Source organism: Eublepharis macularius, chromosome 8 (assembly GCF_028583425.1).
Source record: "Eublepharis macularius isolate TG4126 chromosome 8, MPM_Emac_v1.0, whole genome shotgun sequence".
NCBI lineage: Eukaryota > Metazoa > Chordata > Lepidosauria > Squamata > Eublepharidae > Eublepharis > Eublepharis macularius.
Window position 1 is genome coordinate 9,499,675 of NC_072797.1, and position 25,322 is coordinate 9,524,996.

At 45.2% G+C, this 25,322-nt stretch overlaps 1 protein-coding gene across 1 annotated transcript in view; it reads right to left on the reverse strand.

Moving 5' to 3' along the window:
- Positions 1-23,651, reverse strand: part of RIT2 (Ras like without CAAX 2) — a 295,329-nt gene extending 271,678 nt beyond the window's left edge. Inside the window, exon 1 of the mRNA XM_054987141.1 lies at positions 23,549-23,651. Coding sequence (XP_054843116.1) covers positions 23,549-23,651 — 103 coding nt within the window. The remainder of the gene's footprint in view (positions 1-23,548) is intronic.
- Between the last annotated feature and the right edge of the window lie 1,671 nt (positions 23,652-25,322).

Sequence of the window (25,322 nt, forward strand, 5' to 3'; positions counted from 1 at the left end):
CTTTTTAGTTACTGCTGACCTAGGTTCAGTGTATGGTCCTTTTCACACATACTACTGCCAAGACAATTCTCTCCCATCCTATAATTATGCCTTTGATTTTTCCTACCTAAATGTATTACTTAGCATTTATCTCTGTTGAAATTCATTTTGTTAGCTTTAGTCTAGTTTTCCGGCCTGTCACGATCGCTTTGAATCTTGATTTTGTCTTCTACCATATTTGCTATCCCTCCCAACTTAGTATCATCTGCAAATGTAATGAGTATCCCCTCTATTTCTTCACCTACTGTCAAACAACACAGGGCCCAGGACACATCCTTGAGGCACTCCACATATCACTCTTCTCCAAGAAAATGAGGCACCATTAACAAGCTCTCTCTGGGTACGATCTGTCAACCAGTTATAAATCCACCAAACAGCCGTATTTATTTTTATTTACTTCATTAATTCACTTCAAATTTTTATTCCGCCCTGCCCGTAAGCAGGCTCCGGGTGGATTACAACAAGTTAAAAATACATCCAAACCACATTTTACCAACTTGTCAACAAAAATATTATGTGGAACCTTATCAGAAGCCATACTGAAATCAAAATGGACTGTTTCGCAACATTTTCCTGCTCCACCAAAGTAGTAACTCTCTCACACAAGGAGTCTGTTCTTGAGGAAACCATGCTGGTTCTTAGCAATAACAGCTACCTTTTCTAAATGCTCAAGGACCGACTGATGATTTGTTCTAAACCCTTTCCAGGTATGGACACCAGGCTGATCATTCAGCAGTTACCTGGCTCCTCCTTTTCTCCCTTCTTGAAGATGGGGATAACATTTGCCCATCTCCAGTCTTCTGGCACCTCATCAGTTCTCCAAGAATGGTCAAAGATGATAGACAGAGGCTTCGCAATTACATCAGCAAGCTCCTTTAGTACCATAGGATGCAATTAATCTGGCCTTGAGGACGTGATTTCATTTAAAGAGGCTGTTTGCATACCACCCCTATGTCTATCCTGGGCTGCAAGTTGCAACACCCTTCCTTCATCATGTGTTTCCTCTTGCAAGAGAAGACCAAGGAAAAGCACAAATTGCCTTTTCTTTACCACTTGTTAAAATTCCAGTTTCCTCTCCCTGCAGTGAACCAACTGCTTCCTTGTTCTTTTTTTATTCCTCAGATCTACAGAAGCTGGTGGTCCTCGGCCCAAGGGATATCCGTCTGGCCTCCACCAGGGCCAGGGCTTTTTCTGTCCTGTCCCCATCATGGTGGAACATTCTCCTGCTGGAGATCCAGGCCCTGCGGGACCTATTACAGTTCCGCAGGGCCTGGGAAATTGAGATGTTCCACCAGGCCTTTGGTTGAGGACCAGCGGGCGTCCCCTCTTATCCTACCTCTTCTATGACTGCCCTCAGCTATGTGTTTTACCCACAGCTATGACCTGTGCAGGTCTTTTATTAGTATCCAAAGTAGCCTACGTATAATGGCACTGGAGTATTTTAATATACATTTTCGAATCCGTTTTTAAAGTTGTCTATTAATTTATTGTGTTTTACTTATGATTATTATGATAATGTTTAATGAAATGTTTTAAATGTTTTTAATGCTGTTATCTGCCCTGAGCCTGCTTGCGGGGAGGGCGGAATATAAATATGATAAAATAAATAAATAAATAAATCAATAAATAAATCAATAAATAAATAATGTGAGCCGCCCTGAGCCCATTCATGGGGAGGGCGGCATATAAGTCAAATAAAATAAATAATAAATAAACCCTAGTTCAGCTCATAAAATGGCCAAGGTTGCAATGTTAGACAGATAAGCCATGCAGTTAGCTCCACTCCATCCTGGCAGGTATAAGACAACAGCCAAGGAAAATGTCTCTTCTGTCTGTCCAAAAAATATGTTGAATTGGTTCTGCAAACAATAGAGAGAAGAACCATAGGAAAGCAGTGAGACAAAGTTCGCTTCCCCTTGTCCTTAATGGGACAGCTTGCCAACAGAACTCTGGCAGGCTATCTCACTCATTACACACGTCATCATTTACCGTGCATGAGCAGGCCATGACAATCCCGCTTTTCAAGCGTTTTCGGTGGAACTTGTTTTAGTTCATTTTCATTTTTGATGCCAGCTTTTCTGTGCGATTATCTAGCATATCAATGCATGTGGATGCTTTTTTGCGCTTTTGAAGTGCCCTCCCACAAATCTCCACCCCCTCCTCTCGCTATTATCCCTCCCACACGTGTCTGGCTCACATGCATGATTGTATAATTCCCCTCCCTTTTTTACTTTTTTTTAATGGTCCTTGCGCTATTACAATATCTATGTATACAAAGGGAATCATACTGCAGTGCTTGCTACATTGGTTCACTCAGCAATCAGATTATCAGTCTAGGAACAACACTGAGAACCGAATGTCATTTCTGATTTTATTTTAAACTGGCAATAAGGCCCGTGCTTCCCCCATGCCTCTGCCCACGGCATCAGTCAAGGGGGGGGATCAGGAAAGAGAGCAGGGGCTCCCTCCTCCTCTGACCCTTTGACCACCACTTGACTTGTCCATGGCCCTCCCAAGGCCCCATAGATGCAGCAGGGAGCCCTGCCCCCACTGCTTTGGGACTTTTGGAGGGCCTCGCCACTGCACTGAGCCTTCCCGCAGGCGCGCTGGACCCTTTGGGGCCTCTGGAGGCCCTAAGGAGGCAGAGAGGGGGGGAAACGGTTTTGCCCATCTCTCGCTTCTTATCCCTGAGAACTGCACCTCTGCACAATAAGGAGTGAATGGTGAGGAACACAATTAGCCTTTTATATAGTAGAATATGGAATTGTGTGATCGCGCTACACTACTGTTCGCATATTTATTAAACACTTTTGCATTTAAAACTTTGAGCAAGAAATCAACGGTAGAGAATGGAGTGCTATGCATGCCCAGTTTCTACAGAAGCCGAAAGACAGAACAATGGTATAGCACAATCCTGCATGCACTCAAAAAAAGGTAGGGTGGAAATGCAGCAACGTCATTTGTGACGAGGTGCAGATAAAGAACATTTTTGTTTGTTTGTTTTGGGACTTCCCCCCCCCCTGCAACAAACACCCACAAAACACACATGAGGACGATGCATGTGAAGGTGAATTCTCAAAGCAGATTGGGAAGACGCGGCTTTGGGACGGAAAGCTTGAAAAAATGGAACGTGTGGAAACGGCCCAAGTGTCCATGCAAAACATTTGGAACATAATTTATAAGAATTTAGAGAGCTCATCTCATAGCGACCTTCTTTTCCCCCCAAGTGTTTGAGGACCTGGATTTCAATTTGGCAGCACGCCCCTTGGCTCCTCCATCACCTGTGCGATGGGGGAGCACAGGAGCATGTGTATGTGTTTCCAACCCTCGGGCCTTTTCCCCACCAACCAGGTGAGTGGGTCCAGGCTGTGGCAGGTGGAAACAGGGGTGGCAAGCCTAGTTTAGTGAAGTGTTCATCGGTCACTGTGCCCAATACCCAGCCCATTTAACTACACTTGCATTTAGCGCTGTGAATGAAAGAAGAATTGTTTGCATGCACTCAAATTACCTTTGCTATTGCAGAGTTAATCTGCCTCATTGAGCCAAACCAGGCCATGCTTTTGATGTGGTCGTGAAAGACCTGACCGATACAAAAAGCTTCCTTTGTTTTATGAACGGCCCTTTCCCTACCCACCCTGGAGCACCGCATTTCCTTGTGATTGTAATGTAAGGTCACCCCTGCTTATGTAGAGTGTTTCCCTTTTCTTTTCAGCTCCATGTTTTATGCAGCCCTCCTCGCTAATTGCCGCAAACCATGGAGCGGAGTGCATTGTAATTAATTATAGTTATTAGCATAATTAGCGTTGGTAAATGAAAGCCTGAAGTGCGTGGTCTTTTCAATATATTTTGTGCCTCTCTTGTTTCTGGCAAAATAAAAGAGGTAAGTAAAAGGAGGCTGTGTGTTCACATTCATCCAAGGGAGGAGGCCATTTGGGTGGCAAGACAGCTGTTACATGGCAGATGCATGATCTTTTCTCTTGTAACTCTGCCAAAGCTTCCCTCTGTGATCTGCATTACTTCTTCTCCTTTGTTCTATGGAACAGTAAAGTTAGAAAGAACAGCAAAGCTGGCCTGTGGAAGGCAGTACATCCACACCCCATGAGCTGTGACGTATGCATTGATCAATGCCGACAATTCAGATCACAGCATGCCCCCAAACGCAAGGATAGATCCAGGGTCATAAAAATCCTGCAAAGTGAACAACTCCAGATCCAAAACTTCTTAATTTTACAAAAGAAATATGTGTCTCGAATCAGTACATATAGAAATCAGAAAGCAAAACCAGAATATTGTACACTATGGAAACTGGAATATTGTACACTAGGGACCCTCTACACACACACACACACACACACACACACACACACACACACACACACACACACACACACACAATGCAATATGTGCAAATGCAGACTTTATAAAATCATAAAATCATAGAATCATAGGGTTGGAAGGGATCTCGAAGGTCATCTAGTCCAACCCCCTGCACAATGCAGGAAATTCACAACTACCTCCCCCACCCCAGAACCCAGTAACTCTTACTCCATGCCCAGAAGATTGCAAAACAGATGATACAATGGGAGACTAGGGGTGTGCAAGCCAAAAATTTTCGGCTATAGCCGAAAGTAGAAAGCCGAAAGAAGATTCTCTATCGTTAAAGCCGAAAGCCGAAACAAGAATCTCTTTCGGCTTTCGGCTTTCGGGATTCTTTCGGCATTATTTCGGCATTCTTTCGGCATTCTTTCGGCTTTTTTCTATGGGAAAATGCCTCCGTCTTCCCGGACGTCTGGGGGAGGCATTTTCCCACCGAATAAGCCCAAAATTGGTGGGAACCTTCCTCTAACCCTTCTCTAACAACCACCCAAGTTTCAGACAGATTGAACTTTGGGGGGCCATGTTATGGCCCCCCAAAGCAGGTCCCCCCATCCTCCCATAAGAAAGCGAAGGAGCAGCATATTGTTAGCATGCTGCTGCTCATCTTTCTTCATTATTTCCTATGGGGAAAAAATGAAGAGGCAGGCTTCCTTTGCCAGGGGTGGCATTTTGCATGCAAAATGCCCCCTTACCCTCAGGGGCCCTTCTCCCACCCCTCCTCCCACCCCCCACCAAGGCTCAGCCTGCTCCCACTTGGGGGGGGGGCATTTCATGGCCTCCCTAAGTAGGTGCTCTAATCTCTACCACTGACAGCTGGGGGAGGCTTGTGTTGCCAGGGGTGGCATTTTGCATGCAAAATGCCCCCCAACCCTCTGGGGCCCTTCTCCCACCCCTCCTCCCACCCCCACCAAGGCTCAGCCTGCTCCCACTTGGGGGGGGGGCATTTCATGGCCTCCCCAAGTAGGTGCTCTGCTCTCATCTCTACCACTGACAGCTGGGGGAGGCTTGTGTTGCCAGGGGTGGCATTTTGCATGCAAAATGCCCCCCAGCCCTCCGGGGCCCTTCTCCCACCCTTCCTCCCACCCCCCACCCAGGCTCAGACTGCTCCCACTTGGGGGGGCCATTTCATGGCCTCCCCAAGTAGGTCCTCTCAGCCCCTAAAGTCCACCCCTTACAGCCCCACACAAACCCAATTCCCCCCCCCAGCTGCCACACACAGACCCAAATCCCCACATTAGCCCCTCACAGACCCAAATCCACCCCCACCTGCCCCACACCCATAACCACAGGAACAGGCTGGCAAAGGCCAGCCCTCTCCCTTTGTTCCCTATGCTGGGAACTTCTAAACTCTCTTTCCCTGGGCAATTCTGCACAGCCCAGGGGTGCCACAATGGTGGGCACACTTCTGAGTGCCAGCTGGTCCCTGTGAAAGAGCACCTGAACCACAGACACCCTCCCTCAAATTCCCCCACCACCTACAGAGATGGCTGGCCAGCCAGCCCCGTTGTTCCCTATGATGGGAACCAACTGCACAACAAAGAATAAAACAAGAACAACACAAAATAAAGTTTTAAAAAAATTATTTTCTCCCTTCCAAAGTACAAGTAGGCAAAGCATTATGACACATTACACCAGCAGTCCCCCACACAGAAAAATTAAAACAAAACTCACTTAACATCAGAGAATCACAAAACACGATTCCTGTCAAAAACACTTTATTTCTTGAACAGCTTTAGGTTACACAGCAGGGGGGAACACCAAAGGGCATGGCAGCACTATCTTACACAAAAATAACACAACTCACTTAACATCAGAGAATCACAAAAGCACAATTCTTGTCAAAAATAACACAACTCACTTCACATTAAAGAATCACCCCAAAAAATTGCTGTCAAAAGCACTTTATTTCTGTAACTGCTTTAGGTTACACAGTAGGAAGGCACCACAGAGCAGGAAAGCAGTGTACTACACAAAAATAACACAACTCACTTCACATCAGAGAATCACACAAACACAATTGCTGTCAAAAACGGTGAAGTAGGTTGTATTATTTTTTGTAGTACATTGCTATCATGCCCTGTTGTGCCCTCCTACTGTGTAACCTAAAGCTGTTCAAGAAATAAAGTGTTTTTGCCAGGAATTGTGTTTTTGTGATTCTCTGATGTTAAGTGAGTTGTGTTATTTTTGTGTAAGATAGTGCTGCCATGCCCTTTGGTGTTCCCCCCTGCTGTGTAACCTAAAGCTGTTCAAGAAATAAAGTGTTTTTGACAGGAATTGTGCTTTGTGATTCTCTGATGTTAAGTGAGTTGTGTTATTTTTGTGTAAGATAGTGCTGCCATGCCCTTTGGTGTTCCCCCCTGGTGTTCCCGATTCGGTTTCGTTTTCTCAGCCATGCCGGACGCTCCTCTCGGCTGGTCCGGGAGGAAACGACCGGGCACCCTGACCGGGCGGCTGATCCGTAAGGATTAGCCCCCAGGACTCCCAGGGAGGGAGCCAGGGTCCGGGACGCGGCGGGAAGAACTCCCCGAAATCAATGCGGGGGGGGGAATTGCCTGTTTGTCCTTATGGAGGCCGGCAGATGTGCGCGGCGCCTCGAGTGCCGCCGGGCAACGAGAAACGGCAAGTAAAAGAAACAGGCGGAAGCCTGTAAACAAGCGAATCCCTTCTGTTCTATAAGCGTTTGTGAAGGAGAGGTTGATCTGAAGAAGACTCGCTCTTCCCCTTCGTGGAGTTCCAGAATTTTGTTGGCGCCCCCCCCCCCCCCAAAATGGCAGCAAAGAAGCAAAGTCCCGCTCTCGGTAAGTCAATCTCGGCCACCTTGCAGAAAGGGGAGTCGCTCGAAGAGTTGGTGCGCAGGGCGGTGGTGGAAGCCATAAAACCCTTTGTTGACAAGCTGAACGAAACTGATCAAAGGGTGGGCTTAATTGAAAGCGAGGTGAAAACCATTAAGGCAGCAGCGGGGGGGGCAGAAAAGTCTGCTCTGGAAAGTGCGTCACTTGTGAAGGCTACAAAAAAGGAGCTGAAGTTGGTGGAGAACCAACTGATCGGGCTACAGGTGGAACGAACGCAGACAATTTTGCGTCTCCAAAACGTGAAAGAGGAGGAAAATGAGGATCTGTGGGATTTGGTCTCGGAACTACTGGCGACACCCGCGAGGACGACTAAAGAAGAGGTTAAAAGCGCCATTTTGGAGGTCCGTCGGGCTTCTTCAAAATATGCAACAAAGCGACAGTTGCCTCGTGAGATCATTATTGACTTTTCAACTAAAAAGATTCGGGACACCATCCTATATAACTCATACAATGCGGATTTGGACTTTATGGGTTTGAAAGTCAAGATTTTGAAGGACGTTCCATTTCTAGTCCGGAAACGGCGTTTTAAATATAAAAAGTTTGCAGCTCTTCTGAGGGACCATGGAATAAAGTACAAATGGTTATTCCCGGAAGGAATATGGTTCAGATATAAAGATCAGGCCTATAAGATATTATCAGAAGATCAACTAAAGGATTTTGAGAATAAAAACCCAGAACTCTGCTGCACCAAGAACGAAGAAAAGGAGGAGCCGGAGGGGGGGGGGGAGGAGGAGAGCATCGCAACAGCAGTTGCACAGAGAGAGTTGCGTCCGGGACCTAGAAGGGGGAGGAAAGTTTAATCAGAATTTGAAATGTTTATTTTCTGTATGATTAACCACTCCATCATTATTCTATGGAGCTATTTTTGTATTATGACAGTATGAAGGGAAACATTGAAGTGTAGTGTTTAGTGTTTGTAGTTCATTCCCCCCCCCTTTTCTTTTTCCACCCCCCTTTGTCCTTTCCCTCTCCCCTTTCCTTGTGATAGTCTGGTGTAGTGTTTTGTAGTTATGAAAAATAAAAAAAATTATAAAAAAAATAAAAAAAAAAGAAGTGTGCCCACCATTGTGGCACCCCTGGGCTGTGCAGAATTGCCCAGGGAAAGAGAGTTTAGAAGTTCCCAGCATAGGGAACAAAGGGAGAGGGCTGGCCTTTGCCAGCCTGTTCCTGGGGTTATGGGTGTGGGGCAGGTGGGGGTGGATTTGGGTCTGTGAGGGGCTAATGTGGGGATTTGGGTCTGTGTGTGGCAGCTGGGGGGGAATTGGGTTTGTGTGGGGCTGTAAGGGGTGGACTTTAGGGGCTGAGAGGACCTACTTGGGGAGGCCATGAAATGCCCCCCCCAAGTGGGAGCAGTCTGAGCCTGGGTGGGGGGTGGGGGGAAGGGTGGGAGAAGGGCCCCAGAGGGTTGGGGGGCATTTTGCATGCAAAATGCCACCCCTGGCAACACAAGCCTCCCCCAGCTGTCAGTGGTAGAGATTAGAGCACCTACTTGGGGAGGCCATGAAATGCCCCCCCCAAGTGGGAGCAGGCTGAGCCTTGGTGGGGGGTGGGAGGAGGGGTGGGAGAAGGGCCCCTGAGGGTGAGGGGGCATTTTGCATGCAAAATGCCACCCCTGGCAAAGGAAGCCTGCTTCTTCATTTTTTCCCCATAGGAAATAATGAAGAAGATGAGTAGCAGCATGCTAACAATATGCTGCTCCTTCGCTTTCTTATGGGAGGATGGGGGGACCTGCTTTGGGGGGCCATAACATGTCCCCCCAAAGTCCAATCTGTCTGAAACTTGGGTGGTTGTTAGAGAAGGGATAGAGGAAGGTCCCCACCAATTTTGGGCTTATTCAGTGGGAAAATGCCTCCCCCAGACGTCCGGGAAGACGGAGGCATTTTCCCATTGAAAAGCCGAAAGAAAGCCGAAAGAATCCTGAAACGTTTCGGCTTTTTTCTTTCGGCTACCCGAAACGTTTCGGCATTCCCCGAAACGTTTCGGCATTCCCCGAAAGAAGCCGAAACACTTTTGTTTCGGCATTCTTTCGGCATTCTGAATGCCGAAACGCACATCCCTATGGGAGACTAGAGTAGGGTAAAAGCCTAACTTATCACAGAGTAAGTTTTACTACAAGCGGTCTCAAAGTGGCCGCTGCCTAGTTTCAGTTCTTCACTGGTGTTCCGAAGAAGGGTTTCCTTCCATATAACTGCATTGGTCAGGCCCTACCTGGAGTACTGTGTGATGCAGCAGCAAAAAAGGCAAATGCAATCTTGGGGTGTGTTCACGAAGGCATAACATCCTAATCACTGGATGCCAAGGTCCCACTATGTACTGCATTAGTCAGGCCCCACCTAGAGTATTGTGTGCAGTTCTGGAGGCCTCACTTCCAAAAAGATGTGAACAAATTGGAATGAGTACAGAGGAGAGCAACCAGGAATATCAAGGGCCTGGAGTCCAAGCCCTACGAGGAAAGACTGAGGGACCTGGGAACGTTCAGTTTGGAGAAGAGGAAGTTGAGGGAAGACATAATTGCTCTCTTTAAGTATTGTTTTCACTTAGAGGAGGGAGGGAGCTGTTCCTGTTGGCAACAGAAGATAGGGCCATTTCCACATGGCTTACCTTTTGCCAGAACACAGCCTCTTCGTGCGTGAAATCGTGCCAGGAAGACGCTGCTATCACATGATTTCATGCGAGAACACGCTGTTATTGCATGATTTCGCGTGAGAACACGCTGTTATCGCGCGAGAACACGCTGTGTTCCGGCAAAAGGTAAGCAGTGTGGAAATGGCCTAGGACGGCTTTAAACTACAGGAGGAAAAGTACTGGCTGGACATTAGGAAAAAAATCACATTAAGAATAAATCAGCAGTGGAATTGGTTGCCTAGGGATGAGGTGGGTTCCCCCTCATTGGCAGTCTTCAAGGAGCTATGAAGAAATTCTCTCTTGTTTGCCAGTCTTCAAGGAGCGGTTGGATGGATATTTGTCGAGGATACTTTAGTCTGTTCCTGCATTGGGCAGAGGGTTGGACTAGATGGTCTGTAAGGCCCCTTCCAACCCTATGACTCTGTGGGCCAAGCTACACATGACGAATGACACTTGAACGGCAAGTGGATTGAGTGGAGGGCAAGTGAACAGGGAGAAATACACTTGCTGTTCAAGTGTCATTCGTCACTTGTAGCTTGGCCCTGAGATTATAACCCTTCAGATAATACTTTGGTTCCTATTATTACCAGGGGTCATTTCGTAGAAAAAGAGCTGAAGGAACTTATTAGCATCGCTCATTAGCATATGCCACGCCCCTTGACATCACCAGAAGTATGTCATTAGCATAATGCCGCACCCCCTGACATCACCTATCCTGGCTGTTTAGGACCCAATCCTGACCATCCAGGGCTGAAATTGGGCCCAAATGGCAAAAGGGGCTGAAAATGGCCAAAAAGGGGCCCAAAATGGTCAGGATTGGGCTGCTGCTGAGCAGGAGAGTGATCCACCATCCGTCAGTGGCCTGATCCAGGCCGTTTCGGCCTGAATCCAGGCAGAAACAGGCCCAAAATGGCCAAGAGTCAGGTGGGCAGGGCCACCTGACATGTCACCTCTGGGGAACTGCCAGAACTGCATTCCTGCGTGTTCCCCCTCGAAATGAGCCCTGATTATTACTATACTGACTAAAGTTCTAAAGAAGCAGAGGGAAGCTGCTCACGTGGAAAATCTTTTAATAGCGGGTGACTTTGGTGACATAGAGCGGGACCACAAGTGACGCCTGACACAGGTTGGACACTAGTCAGCTTCCCTCAAGTTTTGATGGGAAATGTAGGCATCCTGGTCTTGCAGCTTGGCTCTCTGACTGCTGTCCAATGGAATTTTCAACTGTCACTTGTCCAACATTCCACCAAGCTTTCCCATCAAAACTTGAGGGAAGCTGGCAAGTGTCCAACCTGTGTCAGGCGTCACTTGTGGTCCCGCTCATAGCAAATGACCAGATAAATACAAATTCAGGTCATAACATAAGGAAAATGTTTTTTAAATAATGATAAGAAAGTTAATCATGAAAAAAAGAAAGATGAGGTTTAAATCAAGGGATGCAACCCTTGATTTAATCCTCAGGAGTATTTAATAGTTTAGATCCAAACTAATGTGGTTGGAGATTAGTATGATGAATAGAACCGTCTTACTGTGCTATCCAATATATTCTTCCAACATGAAGGGACCCCAAGGAACAGTGCTGGGTAAGATATGAGGTTCTGCAATGGGAAACCAGAATAAAGATTGTCCCCTCTACTGCAGAAGTGCCCTTCCATTACCAGAAAATGAGTTATGAAGTCTGTGGAGAAATGCCCTTCACCCCAATAATTCAACCATTTGGACTGCAGTCTGTCTATGGGATGGCACCAGGTTGAAAGTTCATTGCAGGCAAAAGGGAAAGGTGCAGAGGGATATGTCATCAGGTCCGAAGCACAGAACATACCAGCGCTTATGGATGCAAATGGCTCTGGCCAGAGTAAGATAAAAGGTTTACCATCTAACACCTCTGTTAGAATGTCACATCTAAAGGGATAGAAGACTGGGACAGCCAGAAAGCTAGATTGTATTTTCTTCTTTTGGGGGCAGGAAGGACTGACCCCAAAGTGGGACCAACTCTCCAAGTGGAGTTCATAAATTCTTAGGCCTTTTTTATTTACATCTATTTATTGATGTTATTTATAGTCCACCGTTCTCATTGACGGCAGATTACACAGAGAAGGGCATGGGAGAACACAGTGAAGGACATAAAAAGAATCTCTCTTATCTTGGGCTTTTTACCATGTGCTCTAGTCATAAAATACTAAGCTGTGCAACAGGACTCTAACTTAACCAGGTATAGAGGGAAAATGGGGTGAAGTCACAGCTCTGAGAACTGAGCTAATGCAGGACTTTTAAATCCCGCAACTTCAAGAAATGCTACCCTATCCTAATTAAACATTGTTTAGGATAAGTTTAGAGCCTAGCCTTTGGAGGATTGCATGTTTTTGTATTTGGGAATTTTCTGCATTTTGGAGGGGGTTGGACTAGATAACCCTGGAGGTCCCAACCCTGTGATCCTATGATTCTTTATATCTTTGCTCAGAGTGATGCTTATACAGACCATGTGCATTCTTTTTATTTTAGTAAACTTTCTTATATTTTGAGTATTCGGCATGTAAATGCACCGTACCTATTTGGTCTCTCTTTGCAAAGAGCAGTAAAGGGGAGTGGCAGCGGTTGAGTTCACCATCGTAAAGTGCAATAATAACAACAACAATGATGACTACACTTATATATTGCTCTTTTAGACAGATTAATGTCTCACTCAGAGCAGTGAACAAAGTTAATGTTATCCTCACAATTCAGCTGGAGAGCTGGGGCTGATAGGAGTGGCTTACCCAAGGCCACCTGCTGAGCTCATGGCAGTAGTGGGATTCGAACCAGCAGAGTGTTGATTCACAGCCCAACCACTTAACCACTATGCTACAGCAGTCCATGTTATTGTTATTCCCTCCACGCAGCTGGGGAGCTGGGGCTGAGAGGAGGGGCTTACCCAAGGCCACCTGCTGAGCTCATTGCAAGAGCAGGAGCCGAAACAGCAGGGTCCTGATTAACTGCCTAACCACTTAACCACTATGCTACAGCAGTCCATGTTATTGTTATTCCCTCCATGCAGCTGGGGAGCTGGGGTTGAGAAGAGGGGCTTACCCAAGGCCACCTGCTGAGCTCATGGCAGTAGTGGGATCCGAACCAGCAGATTGCTGATTCGCAACCCAACCACTTAACCATGCTATTATCATCCCCTATTATCCCCTCCAGGCTGCTCAACTACTGTACCACTGTATAGCAGCAGTTCTCATGTGAAAATGCAAAAGTGAAATAGATCATCCCCATGATAGCTAGTACAAGAAAAGCAAAAGCTACAACTAGGTGGATCCTTTAAACAGCAATACAGATACAGAGTGCTAGTTATACTGATTATTCTAGCGGGAAATATTCTTTCTGATTTATTGGTGGCAGTGGTTACTACTCCAAGCAAAGCTGATATCCCCCAGGAGCAAGAGAAAGGGGTAGCCCCACCAGAAAGAGACCTGGGATGGCTGTGGGGCTTTTCTGAGTTCCTGGGACCCTGTTTAATCAATCGATCGATCGATCGATCGATCGATCGATCAATCAATCAATCAACCAGTTAATTGATTAATTAATTAATTATTCTTATAATCCGCTCTTCTCACGAACAGGCTCAGAGCGGATTACATCAATGAACACAGTAAAAAAGCTAAAAACAAAGTAGCAGGACAATAAATCTACAACAATACAATTCAGTAAAAACACAGCAGTGCACATATCGCACAAATCCATCAACATCAAAAAGCCCCCAGGGTGGGGTGGCCAGCTGCCAGATGTATCGCAGACCAGGAGGAAGTTTGGCAGGAGGCCGCTTGGATTGCTCACCCGTCTCAGCCACCAAGGGATCGAGGATTGTGTCTCCTCTTTAACAGATTCAAGTCAGTGCCATGTACTGTTTCTTTATCTCTTACCATAATCTTTTATATCTATGCTGGAAAAAAGTTTTACAGCATATGGAATCTACTCTGTGAAAGTAGATTCACCTCTTTTAGACAGGAAGAACATGATGTGTAAGGACTTTCCAGTTGACCCTATATATGTATATTTAGAAGGTTTGGAGTGGCAAACAATAGTCGTATGATGTCTTCTTTTCTTTTGTAAAATACCCTACACATGGGCATAATCAACAACAGCCCATATGTGGGCTTTCTCTGTGGTGGCCCCTACCCTGTGGAATGACCTGCCTGAGGAGGTCGGGAGTGCCCCCACTCTCCTAGCTTTCCACAAATGATGCAAAACCAAATTATTCAAAAAGGCTTTTGTATTGTAGGGAAGGGCTCTCAGATGCTTCACTAATGAGTTAAGGGCCATCAACTTCACCGCTAAGTTGCCTTCAGCATCTGACGTTATGCAATTGATGGTTTAAGTGCAAGTCTAAAGTGGATGAAGGAAACGTCAGAGTGTATATATACCATGTATTGTCGAAAGGCTTTCACGGCCGGAGAACGATGGTTGTTGTGGGTTTTCCAGGCTGTATTGCCATGGTCTTGGCATTGTAGTTCCTGACGTTTCGCCAGCAGCTGTGGCTGGCATCTTCCGAGGTGTAGCACCAAAAGACAGAGATCTCTCAGTGTCACAGTGTGGAAAAGATGTAGGTCATTTGTATCTACTCAGGAGGGGTGGGGTTGAGCTGAGTCATCCTGTAAGAGTTTCCCAGGGTGTGGAATGCTAATGGCGGGAGGCTTCACTGTATCCTGTTGAAGTTTTGCTTATGCTTGTGAATTTCAGTGCTTGTGAAGTACTTTGTCAGACTGCACAGGGAAGCCATTGAAATTCACAAGCATAAGCAAAACTTCAACAGGAAAGAAGAAACCTTAAGAATGAACAGAGCATGGTTTCCAGTTCTGAAAAACACCAGGCTAACAAAACATTCTATCCCCGACAATAGCCCTGCAGAGAAGATTAGCACATCAAGTACCAATCCATATGCAAAGGAACCTCCTCAGGATACAGTGAAGCCTCCCTCCATTAGCATTCCACACCCTGGGAAACTCTTACAGGATGACTCAGCTCAACCCCACCCCTCCTGAGTAGATACAAATGACCTGCCAACATCTTTTCCACACTGTGACACTGAGAGATCTCTGTCTTTTGGTGCTACACCTCTGAAGATGCCAGCCACAGCTGCTGGCGAAACGTCAGGAACTACAATGCCAAGACCACGGCAATACAGCCCGGAAAACCCACAACAACCATATATATACCATCTTTGAGAAAGGGATTCCAGAAATGGGATTCTTCACCGGTTTTCCCGTCAGATGGATATTGTTTTCTACATGATTCATGACCTATCGTGCTTCCCTGGCCATTCATATTGATGTATTGAATTGTATCAGATTGAATCCTCCTGCTTACGGACTTATGATTGGAAGCTATATGGCTGTGGATGATTAACTAGTTGTTTTACTAGCACTGAGCACTTTATGGGTCTTGCAACGAAGACTGTATAAATGTATTGATACAACATTGAATTATGAATGGATATTGAATATTGTATGGACTGCACATATATTGGCAATTTGTCATTACTGTATTGATTATATGAATGTTTACAATTGAAGTGGTTGTCATTAGGTGGTCTTGAATTCCTTGTTTGCTAGCCTCCAGGTAGTGGCTGGAGATCTCCTGGAATTACAACTGGTCTCCAGGCCACAGAGATCAGTTCACCTGGAGAAAATGGCTAGTTTTGGGAGTGGACTCTATGGAATTATGCCATGCCAAGGTCCTTCCCCTCCGCAAGCCCCACTTTCTCCAGGTTTCTCCAGGTTTCACTTCCCAGATCTCCAAGAATTTCCCAACTTAGAGCTGGCAACCCTAATTCATATATGCAGATGGGAAACGGCTCAGAAAATCTGTCTTATTTATTTTCAGAAGTAGAATTTCTCAAAATCAAAGGAGGAGTTTGCATTTAGAAGGACTGCCTCCTCCTGTAGTATCCAGATTGCTAGTTAAGATCTGCCTCTCAACCCCTGCTTTCTGTGCTCCCGCCTTCAAAAGTAGTGTGTTGAAGTATAGCAACTTCTTGTATACAAAGAAGAAGAGAAGAAAATCCTGCAGGGGGCAGCAAGCTCTAGTTAGATGGTACTGTAGAGGAGAATGCCTTCTTACGAACAAGACGTTTTCTCCCTGATAAATGTTACTGTCAGGGTAATCTCATTCTTCTTCTGAGAACTTACTCAATTAGCAAGGTAGCTAGAATTATTTCTTCTCTTTCTATCCGGTTTGTTAATTTTCTTAATAGAACTTTTGTTACTCACATCCAGGGCTCATTTGGAGGGGGAACGTGCAGGAACAGCAGTTCCTCCAAAAGGTCACTGTCAGGTGGCCAACCCGATCCCAGCCATTTTGGCCCTGATCCAGGCCCCAAAGGGCCATTTTGGGCCCATTTCCACCAGGATCGGGGCCAAAATGGTTGGGATCGGGGACCATTTTGGGCCCATTTTGGCCTGGATTGGGGCCAAAACAGCCCTGATCAGGCCACTGCCAAGTGGAGGAACACTCCCCCGTCTGGCAGCAACCGAATCCCAGCCATTTCGGGCCTGATCAAATCAATTATGCTAATGACACACTTCTGGCGATGGCAAGGGGTGTGGCATATGCTAATGAGTTCCTGCAGCCCTTTTTCTACGAAATGACCCCTGCTCACTTCAGTGTCCTGACTGCTGCATAGGCACTCTGCCAACTGGATGACAACTAGATACGGGGCTTTTTCTGCTGTGGCACCTTGCCTTTGGAATGCCCTTCCCTTACTTTAGTTACTTTTCAGTACCAAGCCAATACATATCATGTTACATAGGTTTTTAATTAGGGTTGTTGTTGTTTTTTAATCTTACTAACTTCTTAAATGCTCTGGCTCTTTTTTATGGATAGTTTTATACTTGATTTTGTTATGCTGTTTTAATTGCAAGGCCCCTTGAGCAGGACTCTGAAGTAATATCCTAAATAAATAAATAAAAAGAAATATCCATAAAAGACAGTCAGGAAAGCCAAGTTCTTCCGGGGAATAGAACCTGGGGAACATTTCTGCCAGCTGAAGAAATCTGGGATGAATTGCTATTTCTTTCCCCGGTAGGTATTTAAGCCTGGGACTGGATGGAAGCTCTTACTGGAGGGAAGGGAACCTTGGGAAAGTCTCTGCCATCTAATAAGATCTGCACTGAGCTTCTGGTTTCTACCTGTTTGCAAGGAATTTACAGATCCGTCAGAGGAAAAATCCCAAGGGTTCTGGGTCCGTAGCTTGCTGTCTGTGGCCTTGAGCTGAGCAAGAGGATCCAGTCCAGAAGTTCAAATTATTATTCTCTGTTTATTCTTTCTTTGTCTTTTGTTTGTAAGGCACTTATAGTGAAATCCTAAGCAGAGTTACCCCAGTCTAATCCTGTTGATGTCAATGGGTTTAGCCACTGGGATTAGCTTTTAGCCTTTGGATTTAGCCATGATTTCAATGAGCTTTGACTGGAGTAACTCTGTTTAAGATCATAGATCCAGAGGAGTTTGCCGATGAAGAGAGCTGTGGTTCTCGAAAGTTTATGTCTCCACAAAGTTGGTTAGTCTTAAAGGTGCTACTGGACTTTTTTCTGTTTAGGATTTCACTGTTAGTCATCCAATGGAGAGAAACGCAGGATAGAAATACTTGAAACTCCATTGTTGTTGTTTTATTGATTTAACTAATATTATTATAATAGTGTGTCAACTCAAAAGATTAGAAGACTCACAAAAAAGTTCATGACTTTTCATGAGTGAGCTAGAAAAACACATAGATCCAGAGGAGGTAGCCATGTTAGTCTGTAGTAGCAAAATCAAAAAGAGTCCAGTAGCACCTTTAAGACTAACCAATTTTATTGTAGCATAAGCTTTCGAGAATCACGTTCTCTTCCATGCATCTGACGAAGAGAACATGATTCTCGAAAGCTTATGCTACAATAAAATTGGTTAGTCTTAAAGGTGCTACTGGACTCTTTTTGATTTTGGTAGAAAAACACATAAAACTGCCTTGTGCTGAATCACACCATGGGTCCATCAAGGTCAGAATTGTCTACTTAGACTGGCAGAAGCTTGACAGAGTTTCAAGTCGAAGTCTTGCACATCACCTGCTATCTGGTCTTGTGTGTGTAAAGTGCCATCAAGTCACAACTGACTTATGGCGACCCCAGCAAGAGGCTTTTAAGACAAGTGGTTTGTCATTGCCTTCCTCTGAAGAGTCTTCCTTGGTGGTCTCCCATCCAAGTACTGACCCTGCTTAACTTCTGAGATTTGACAAGATTGGGCTATATCATGCCGCCTTCCCTCCCTGCTGAAATGAAAATGGAATCCAGCCCTCAAGTCAGAGATGACTTATGGTGACCCCTGGTAGGGTTTTCATGGGCAAGAGACTAACAGAGGTGGTTTGCCACTACCTGCCTCTGCAACCCTGGTCTTCCTTGGAGGTCTCCCATCCAATTACTAACCAAGGTTGGCCTTGCTTAGCTTCCGAGATCTGACAAGACCAGGCTCACCTGGGTGATCCAGGTCAGGGCTCCCTCCCTCCTACCTGGCTTCAGAAAAACCTACAGGTGCTGAGGATTATTACCAGGGACCTTACGTGCGCCAAGCAGATGCTCTACCACTGAGCTACACCCCACCCTCATTTTTTTAAAAGTTAAACATCTAAAAAGCGAAGGTAAGGCCCCAAATGAGTTATAGGATAAAGGGCACAATCTCAGATTCCTGTCCATTTTTTTCCACCCAAATGGCATTTACCCAGATGGGGAGCTGGGCTTTTTTTTTTTTCAAATTGTGGAGACCTCTTTCGAAGGAGACCTCAGAGATGCTTCACTGCTGGTGAAGATGCATTTAAAAGCACTCCAACTAACTTCTCCTGTTTGAGCTGATCTGAGTAGCAGATTATGTTGTGGACGACACCTGGCACTTCCAGTGTTTCTACAGTTTGGGGGTACAAAGAAGAAGGGAGAGAATGGGAGACACGCTCTTCCTTGTCCTAGGTTGGTTTCATTGGTGTTATTCCTGCTGTCCCAGACACAGCAAATGGTGGAGTGAGGAAGGAGGAAGTGAGGGGAAAGGAAGAAGTCACCTGCTGAGGTTTGGATGGAAGTGAAATTCTGTCCTCCAGTCATGGTTGACTTATGGCGACCCCTGGTGGGCAAGAGACTAACAGAGGTGATTTGCCATTGCCTGGCTCTGCAACCCTGGTCTTCTTTGGAGATCGCCCATCCAATTGCTAACCAAGGCTGACCCTGCTTAGCTTCTGAGGTCTGATGAGATCAGGCTCGCCTGGGCTATTCAGGTCAGGGTTTGGCTATACAGTCATATACCTGAAATTAGCCATTTTGGCTTGGCTTGGGTATATTGGTATATACTCCAGGAATTCCAGGAGCAACAGAAAGATATCTCCCAGAATGTCTGGAGCCTTTGTGGTCTTTGAGGAGTGGTCTCTCCCAACTTTTTTAATGAATAGAAGAAAGGAAGGCATGACTTGCTGTTTCTGCCAGGGCTGCATGGCAACCACTAGTCCTTCTCTTCTGCAGTCAAGTCCATCTAGGCCTCAACAGCTAGAGAATGACCAGCAGCACTGGGCCACAACAGAGGCTCCTGGCTGTAAAGTGTAGCTGGCCAGGATTTTGTGAAATATTCGTGAGGCTTCAGAAAAATTGACAAAGACTTCCAGAAGCTTGGAAGTCATCATGAAGGCTTGGCCGGCCATGAATTGTGGCCCACGAATTGTGGCCCACATACAATTCTTCAGCTGTCGGGGCCCAGGTTCATTGGACTACAGAGAAGGAAGGGACAGCAGCTGTGGTATAGCCCTAGAGAGCTGGTAGGTAGGGTAGTCAAATCCGGGTTGGGAAATTCCTCAAGTTTTGGGGGTGGAGCCTGAGGAGGGTGAGGTTTGGGAGGGGAGGACCTCAGCAGGGTATAATACCATACAGCACACTCTCCAAAGAAGCCATTTTTCCCAAGGGAACTGATCTCTGTAGTCTGGAGATCAGTAGCAATTCCAGGAGGACTCGAAGCCCCACCTGGAAGTTGAAAACACTTCTGGAAAGTTTTGCCTGCCTTCACTTTTTTCTTTTTTAAAAATAAAGGGACACGGTGGAGGAGATATGTCGTTTTAATTTCAGAACAGGTTTTCCCACAGGCTGTGCTTTTTGGGTGCTGAAATTCCGTAAGCCAAAAATTGTGTCCAAATTGTGACCCCCCCCCCCCCAATTTCGGTATACCAAAAAGCATGCCCTATAGAAAATGAGAACCCAGAATTAAAACAGAAGTTTTTGCAGATATTGTGAAAGAGTTCTGAAGATTCGTTCATAGATTTTCACTTTAAGCTTCTATAATTTGGGTTTTTTTTCCTTCCAGATTTCAGATTTTTCTGCAAACCTTTGGCTTTTTTCAGGTTTGTAGAAACATCCCTCATATCTGTTCACAGCTCTGATGTCTGGATTTAGGTATCCACTCATTTGGTTTGTTGACATATATTGATGTCACACACACCCTTTCTCCCCAACAGGGACCTAAAGTGTAAGCTATTTTTTTGTCTTTATTGGGGAGAAAAACAGCACAGAGAGGGAGAATGGAATATATATCCTCCTTTATAAAGGAAAGGGTACATGGGCAAAATCAACAGCAGCCCATACATGGGCTTTCTCTGTGGTGGTCCCTACATCGTAGAATGGCCTGCCTGAGGTCAGGAGCACCCCCACTTTTCTAGCTTTCCACAAACAGTGCAAAACCGAATTATTCAAAAATTCTTTTGTATTGTAGCGAGGGGCTCTCAGATGCTTCGCTAATGGGCCAAGCTACACATGACGAATGACACTTGAACGGCAAGTGGATTGAGTTGAGGGCAAGTGAACAGGGAGAAATACACTTGCCGTTCAAGTGTCATTCATCATGTGTAGCTTGGCCCAATGAGTTAGGGACCGTAGACATCACCACTATGTTGTCTTACATCTGTTGCTTTAAATAGGTGCTCCTATGAGCTACCTGTGCTTCATGTGGTCTAATGTCAGCCCTAGAATTGCTCATGTTCTGTTTCAGCCTTTCCTCAACTCTGTATTGGATTCTTACTAATGCAATGTCTTTGTAAAATTGTGTTTTTTTACCCTATGGCATTGTTTATGGAAAGGTCCTTGATACTGACTGTACTGGTCTCACACTGTGTAATCCGCCTTGAGTCTCAGTGAAAAAAGCGGACTATAAATAACAAATAAAATAAATAAAAATAAATTTTAAGAACCTCCCTGAGCTATCAGAACCAGTGTGGGCAGAGTGTCTGACTAGGTTCTAAGAGGTCCAGAACTGAATCTCCACTTTGCCACTGAAAGTTGCTGGTTGAACTTGGGCCGTGCATGCATTCTCAGCCTAACCTACTTCACAGGGCTGTTGTAAGGATGAAATGAAAGAGAGAACAACGTAAGGCACTTCAGTCCCCATTGGAGGAAAACGTGGGGTATGACACTTGCTATAAATTTAATTTTGCCTACAGTTTACCAGGGAAGGATGATTTGTGAGGCTGTTGCTTCATCCAGTATTGCTGCAATTTGTTAAAGGTTGAGCTCAGACTGTCAGCTCCGGATTGGGATATTCATGGAGAGAGGACAGAAAAGCAGGCATTCCTCTAGTATATAAAATCTGTACCAATTATGTTTGTTTCAAATAGTTATAGTCCCGCCTGATTCCCCCAAATAGTATCCAAGGGCCAAGCTACACATGACGAATGACACTTGAACAGCAAGTGTATTTCTCCCTGTTCACTTGCCCTCCACTCAATCCACTTGCCATTCAAGTGTCATTCGTCATGTGTAGCTTGGCCCATAGTCAGGTAACAAAATAAGAGTTAAAAAAAAAAATTAGAAACAGCCAACAACCCCCTCCCCAAATATTTATTGTGAAAATCTTCCAAGTCCTCCAAGTCGTCACAGTCACAAACAGCAACAGTCTTCTTAAAGAGTGCCAATTTACAACCGTTATGGAAAAATAACTAAGAGAAAAGTCCGTCTCATCTCATCTAAGAGACTGTCCCACATGGCTGGAGCAACCACCAAAGTAGCAAGATGAACCTTTGCGACGGTCTGAGCAAACATCAAATACACCTACCAGGAGAGACGAACCTACAAAATAGATATTGTATATATGTTCACAGAAAGTTTAAAACAGTTTGTTTTGGGAGGATACCAACATAACAAATCCATGGAGCAAGAATAAAATGGATTCAGTGACATTATGGCAATCTTCAACAGCAAACTCCAGGTTGGCTCCTAACATCTGCCTTGTGCAAAGTTTGGTGCGCCAACACTGGACAATAACATCCCTTTGATTTTTTTTCTGACTTGAATTATTCTAATTATAGATGAACTTGGAATTCATGCATATGTTTGTGCTCCAAGAGTCCTCAAGACCTCAGATCTTGTGCTTATCTCGAGAGATAACTCCTGGTGATATACCGGGGCACCCTCCCTCCCGAAAAACGTGCCGACAGAATTGTACTTGTATGGATTGTCCCCTGTTTGAAACATGGTAAATACTTGCCAGATCTATAAAATTTACCCCTCATTCTTGGAGTGTGTGTGAAGACAAGGAAGTTAAAAAGAAAGCACTCTCTGTACCACAAAATATGTGCAGCTTGGATTCAGCTGTTTGCTTAGTCCAAGACTTAATAGAGTGCACCAGGCTTAGCAGATGTAATTATAAGCATGTCGTGCAGACAGGTACATCATCCCAGCCAGCCAGCACCAAGACAGACTCTGCGTGCTCAGCAAAGTGGCTTGAAGATTAGAGGATGCTAAATGTCAGCAAAGATAAATCAAAAGGTTACAATCTCTAGCAAAACACAAAATACTGGACACAAGCTCCCATTCAGCAGCAGGATGCTCTGTCATCTTTGGACGATACTATATTTCCCCCTCCCGCTCTCTCTCCAGGGTATTATAATATGTCAGATATCATCAGCCATTTTTCCAGGGGGGAGGAAGAGACCCTCCAACACGCATCCCATAACTCAGTGAGCCAGAGGTGACTGGATTATGAGCTGAGGTCTAATAGCAACCAGTAAAGAAGTCAAGAGGGAAAGTTGCGAAAGTTCGCTGCAGACATCCTGCTTGCTTTCTCAGTGCTGCGGTGACTTTTTAAAACCACTTTGGTGGATAGCATCCCTTCCTCGCCCCCCACCCCCACCTCTACACACAAGAAACATTATGTAGAAAATGTAAGTGCCAAATTATACTGAGCCACCTGCCATCTCAGTACGAAGCGCATAGCAGTTACCAAAACATTCGAGCAACGTCTAACCCTCAGCTATGTGAAATCCTGGCCAGAAGGGATTCTTCCTGAGCAAGCCCATTGGGCTGAACAGGAATTTGACAGCTGTGTTCGGGCAAAACTCACTTTTTTTTCTCAATCGGGTCTTTCGGAAAGACCTCCCATAGGGCTGTCCCCTTGAGCAGCTTCAGAAAGTAATTTAAAAACCTTTAAAAAAACATTATTCCGAGACAGAGGCATTGAATCTCTAATCCAAATTATGAATTTCGTATGATCAGATTGAGTTGCGATCGTGAATTTAACATGGCATCTATGCATTTTATTCTCAAACATCACCACTACCACCACCTGTTATAATCACCCATCTCTCCTGTCTTTTCAAACACAGCCGTTCTTCCCCCAGCTCCCAAACTTACCACTTTTTCCCACTCCACCTGCTCCCAGCATCACCACTTTGTATTCCCGGGAGGCTCCTGGAGAACCACTGGAGGAGCTGGGGGTTTCAGGTTCAAGCTCCATCTTCTTCGTCTCGAGAGGGGTACCGGACTGGCAGGTGCTTGCTTTCCAACAACTCTGAAAGCGGTTGGGGAGGGCTCGAGGAAGAGAGGCATACGATTTAGCAGCTTCACTCACTTTGCCGTGGTGCTTGTGTTAGCTGCGGAAGGTCTCATAGCAACCACTATATGAGCTTCCAATAAAAATCCAGCTTGTCAGTCCGCCCCCCCACCGCCTTTTTCTGTATCTTTCTCTTTCGCTGTCCTCTTTCTGGACACGCAAAGCTTTGTATTGTTTGCAAACCAAACACCTTTAGGGGTTTTTTTTTTAAGGCTTGCGTCTCTTTTCAGTTATCCCAAGAGAACAGAAATCCCTTAAAGACATTGCCTCACAAAGACACTGCTTTCACAGCCAAAGGCTTGGCTAGGAAAAGAGCCCCGAGATTATTAGAGATCCGTGGCTTCCGTCTTTTTCAGGAGAACCAGTTACAGAAATGGTCGTGTTTTGAGGATAGGGAAGAATCAGTAGAAGTCAAAATGAACCACAAGCGAATTCAGCGACTGATTTTCACAAATGTCGCTTACGGATGGAAGGAGGATATTAACCCTACAGAAGATGCAATATTCTGAGATCCTGTTATTTAGGCCAGCACTGCCAGAAGACAGAAGAAAGCTGTAGATTCCCTTTTCCAGGCACCAATCATTGAGTTTCCAACAGGCCTGGAGAAAAATATCTTGTCCTTTTATGTGAAGAAATGGAAACTTGAAGCTTTTTATGGCAAGGGCATAAAGGCCGTCACTGGTAAATAACATCTCATTAAGCCTCAATTAAAAGGATGGGGCAGTTTTCTTTGGGCACGTTGGCAACGCTACTTATCCAAGTCAGGGCAGCTGGACTTCTCCCAGTGGTCCTTCCTGTGGGACACAACAAATGCCTGAAGCGATTCTCAGCCGCTGCCACCGGCTTGCACCAAATCCTTCCCAGAAATACAGACGCTGAACCAGTCCATAGGGGGGAAAGCAGGAAGAAAAGTATCCAAACAGTTGTGGAAAGAATGATTGACAACATATCAAGCCTTGTTTGTCAGGGGCACTAGAAATAAATATATATGAACATGTCCTTTTTTAGTTCTTTTTTTGTATTCCTCAGTTGCCCTTGGGAGCTGTTTTGTTTTGCCATGTTCATTGCTGGCATTTCCCAATTCATTTTGCCCGTTACTTTGGCTCTGTTTAGATGCTATTTACAGGCAGAAATAACATTAAATTGCATTACAAACGTTTAGCGAGAAAATTTTAGCCTGAAGAAACTGAAAATCATGCAAAAATAAAGACCAGTTTGATTTACAGATTTACAGATTGAAAATGAAATAGGGTTTTTTGATTCAAATGAGTGGGGCCATAAAGGCTATAAAATTCAGTAGCATACTTATTGACAGAATAAAAATTCAAGTATTTACATTACTCCAACTTTCTTTCTTTCTTTCTTTCTTTCTTTCTTTCTTTCTTTCTTTCTTTCTTTCTTTCTTTCTTTCTTTCTTTCTTTCTTTCTTTCTTTCTTTCTTTCTTTCTTCCTCCCTCCCTCCCTCCCTCCCTCCCTCCCTCCCTTTCTTTCTTTCTTTCTTTCTTTCTTTCTTTCTTTCTTTCTTTCTTTCTTTCCTTCCTTCCCTCCCTCCCTCCCTCCCTCCCTTTCTTTCTT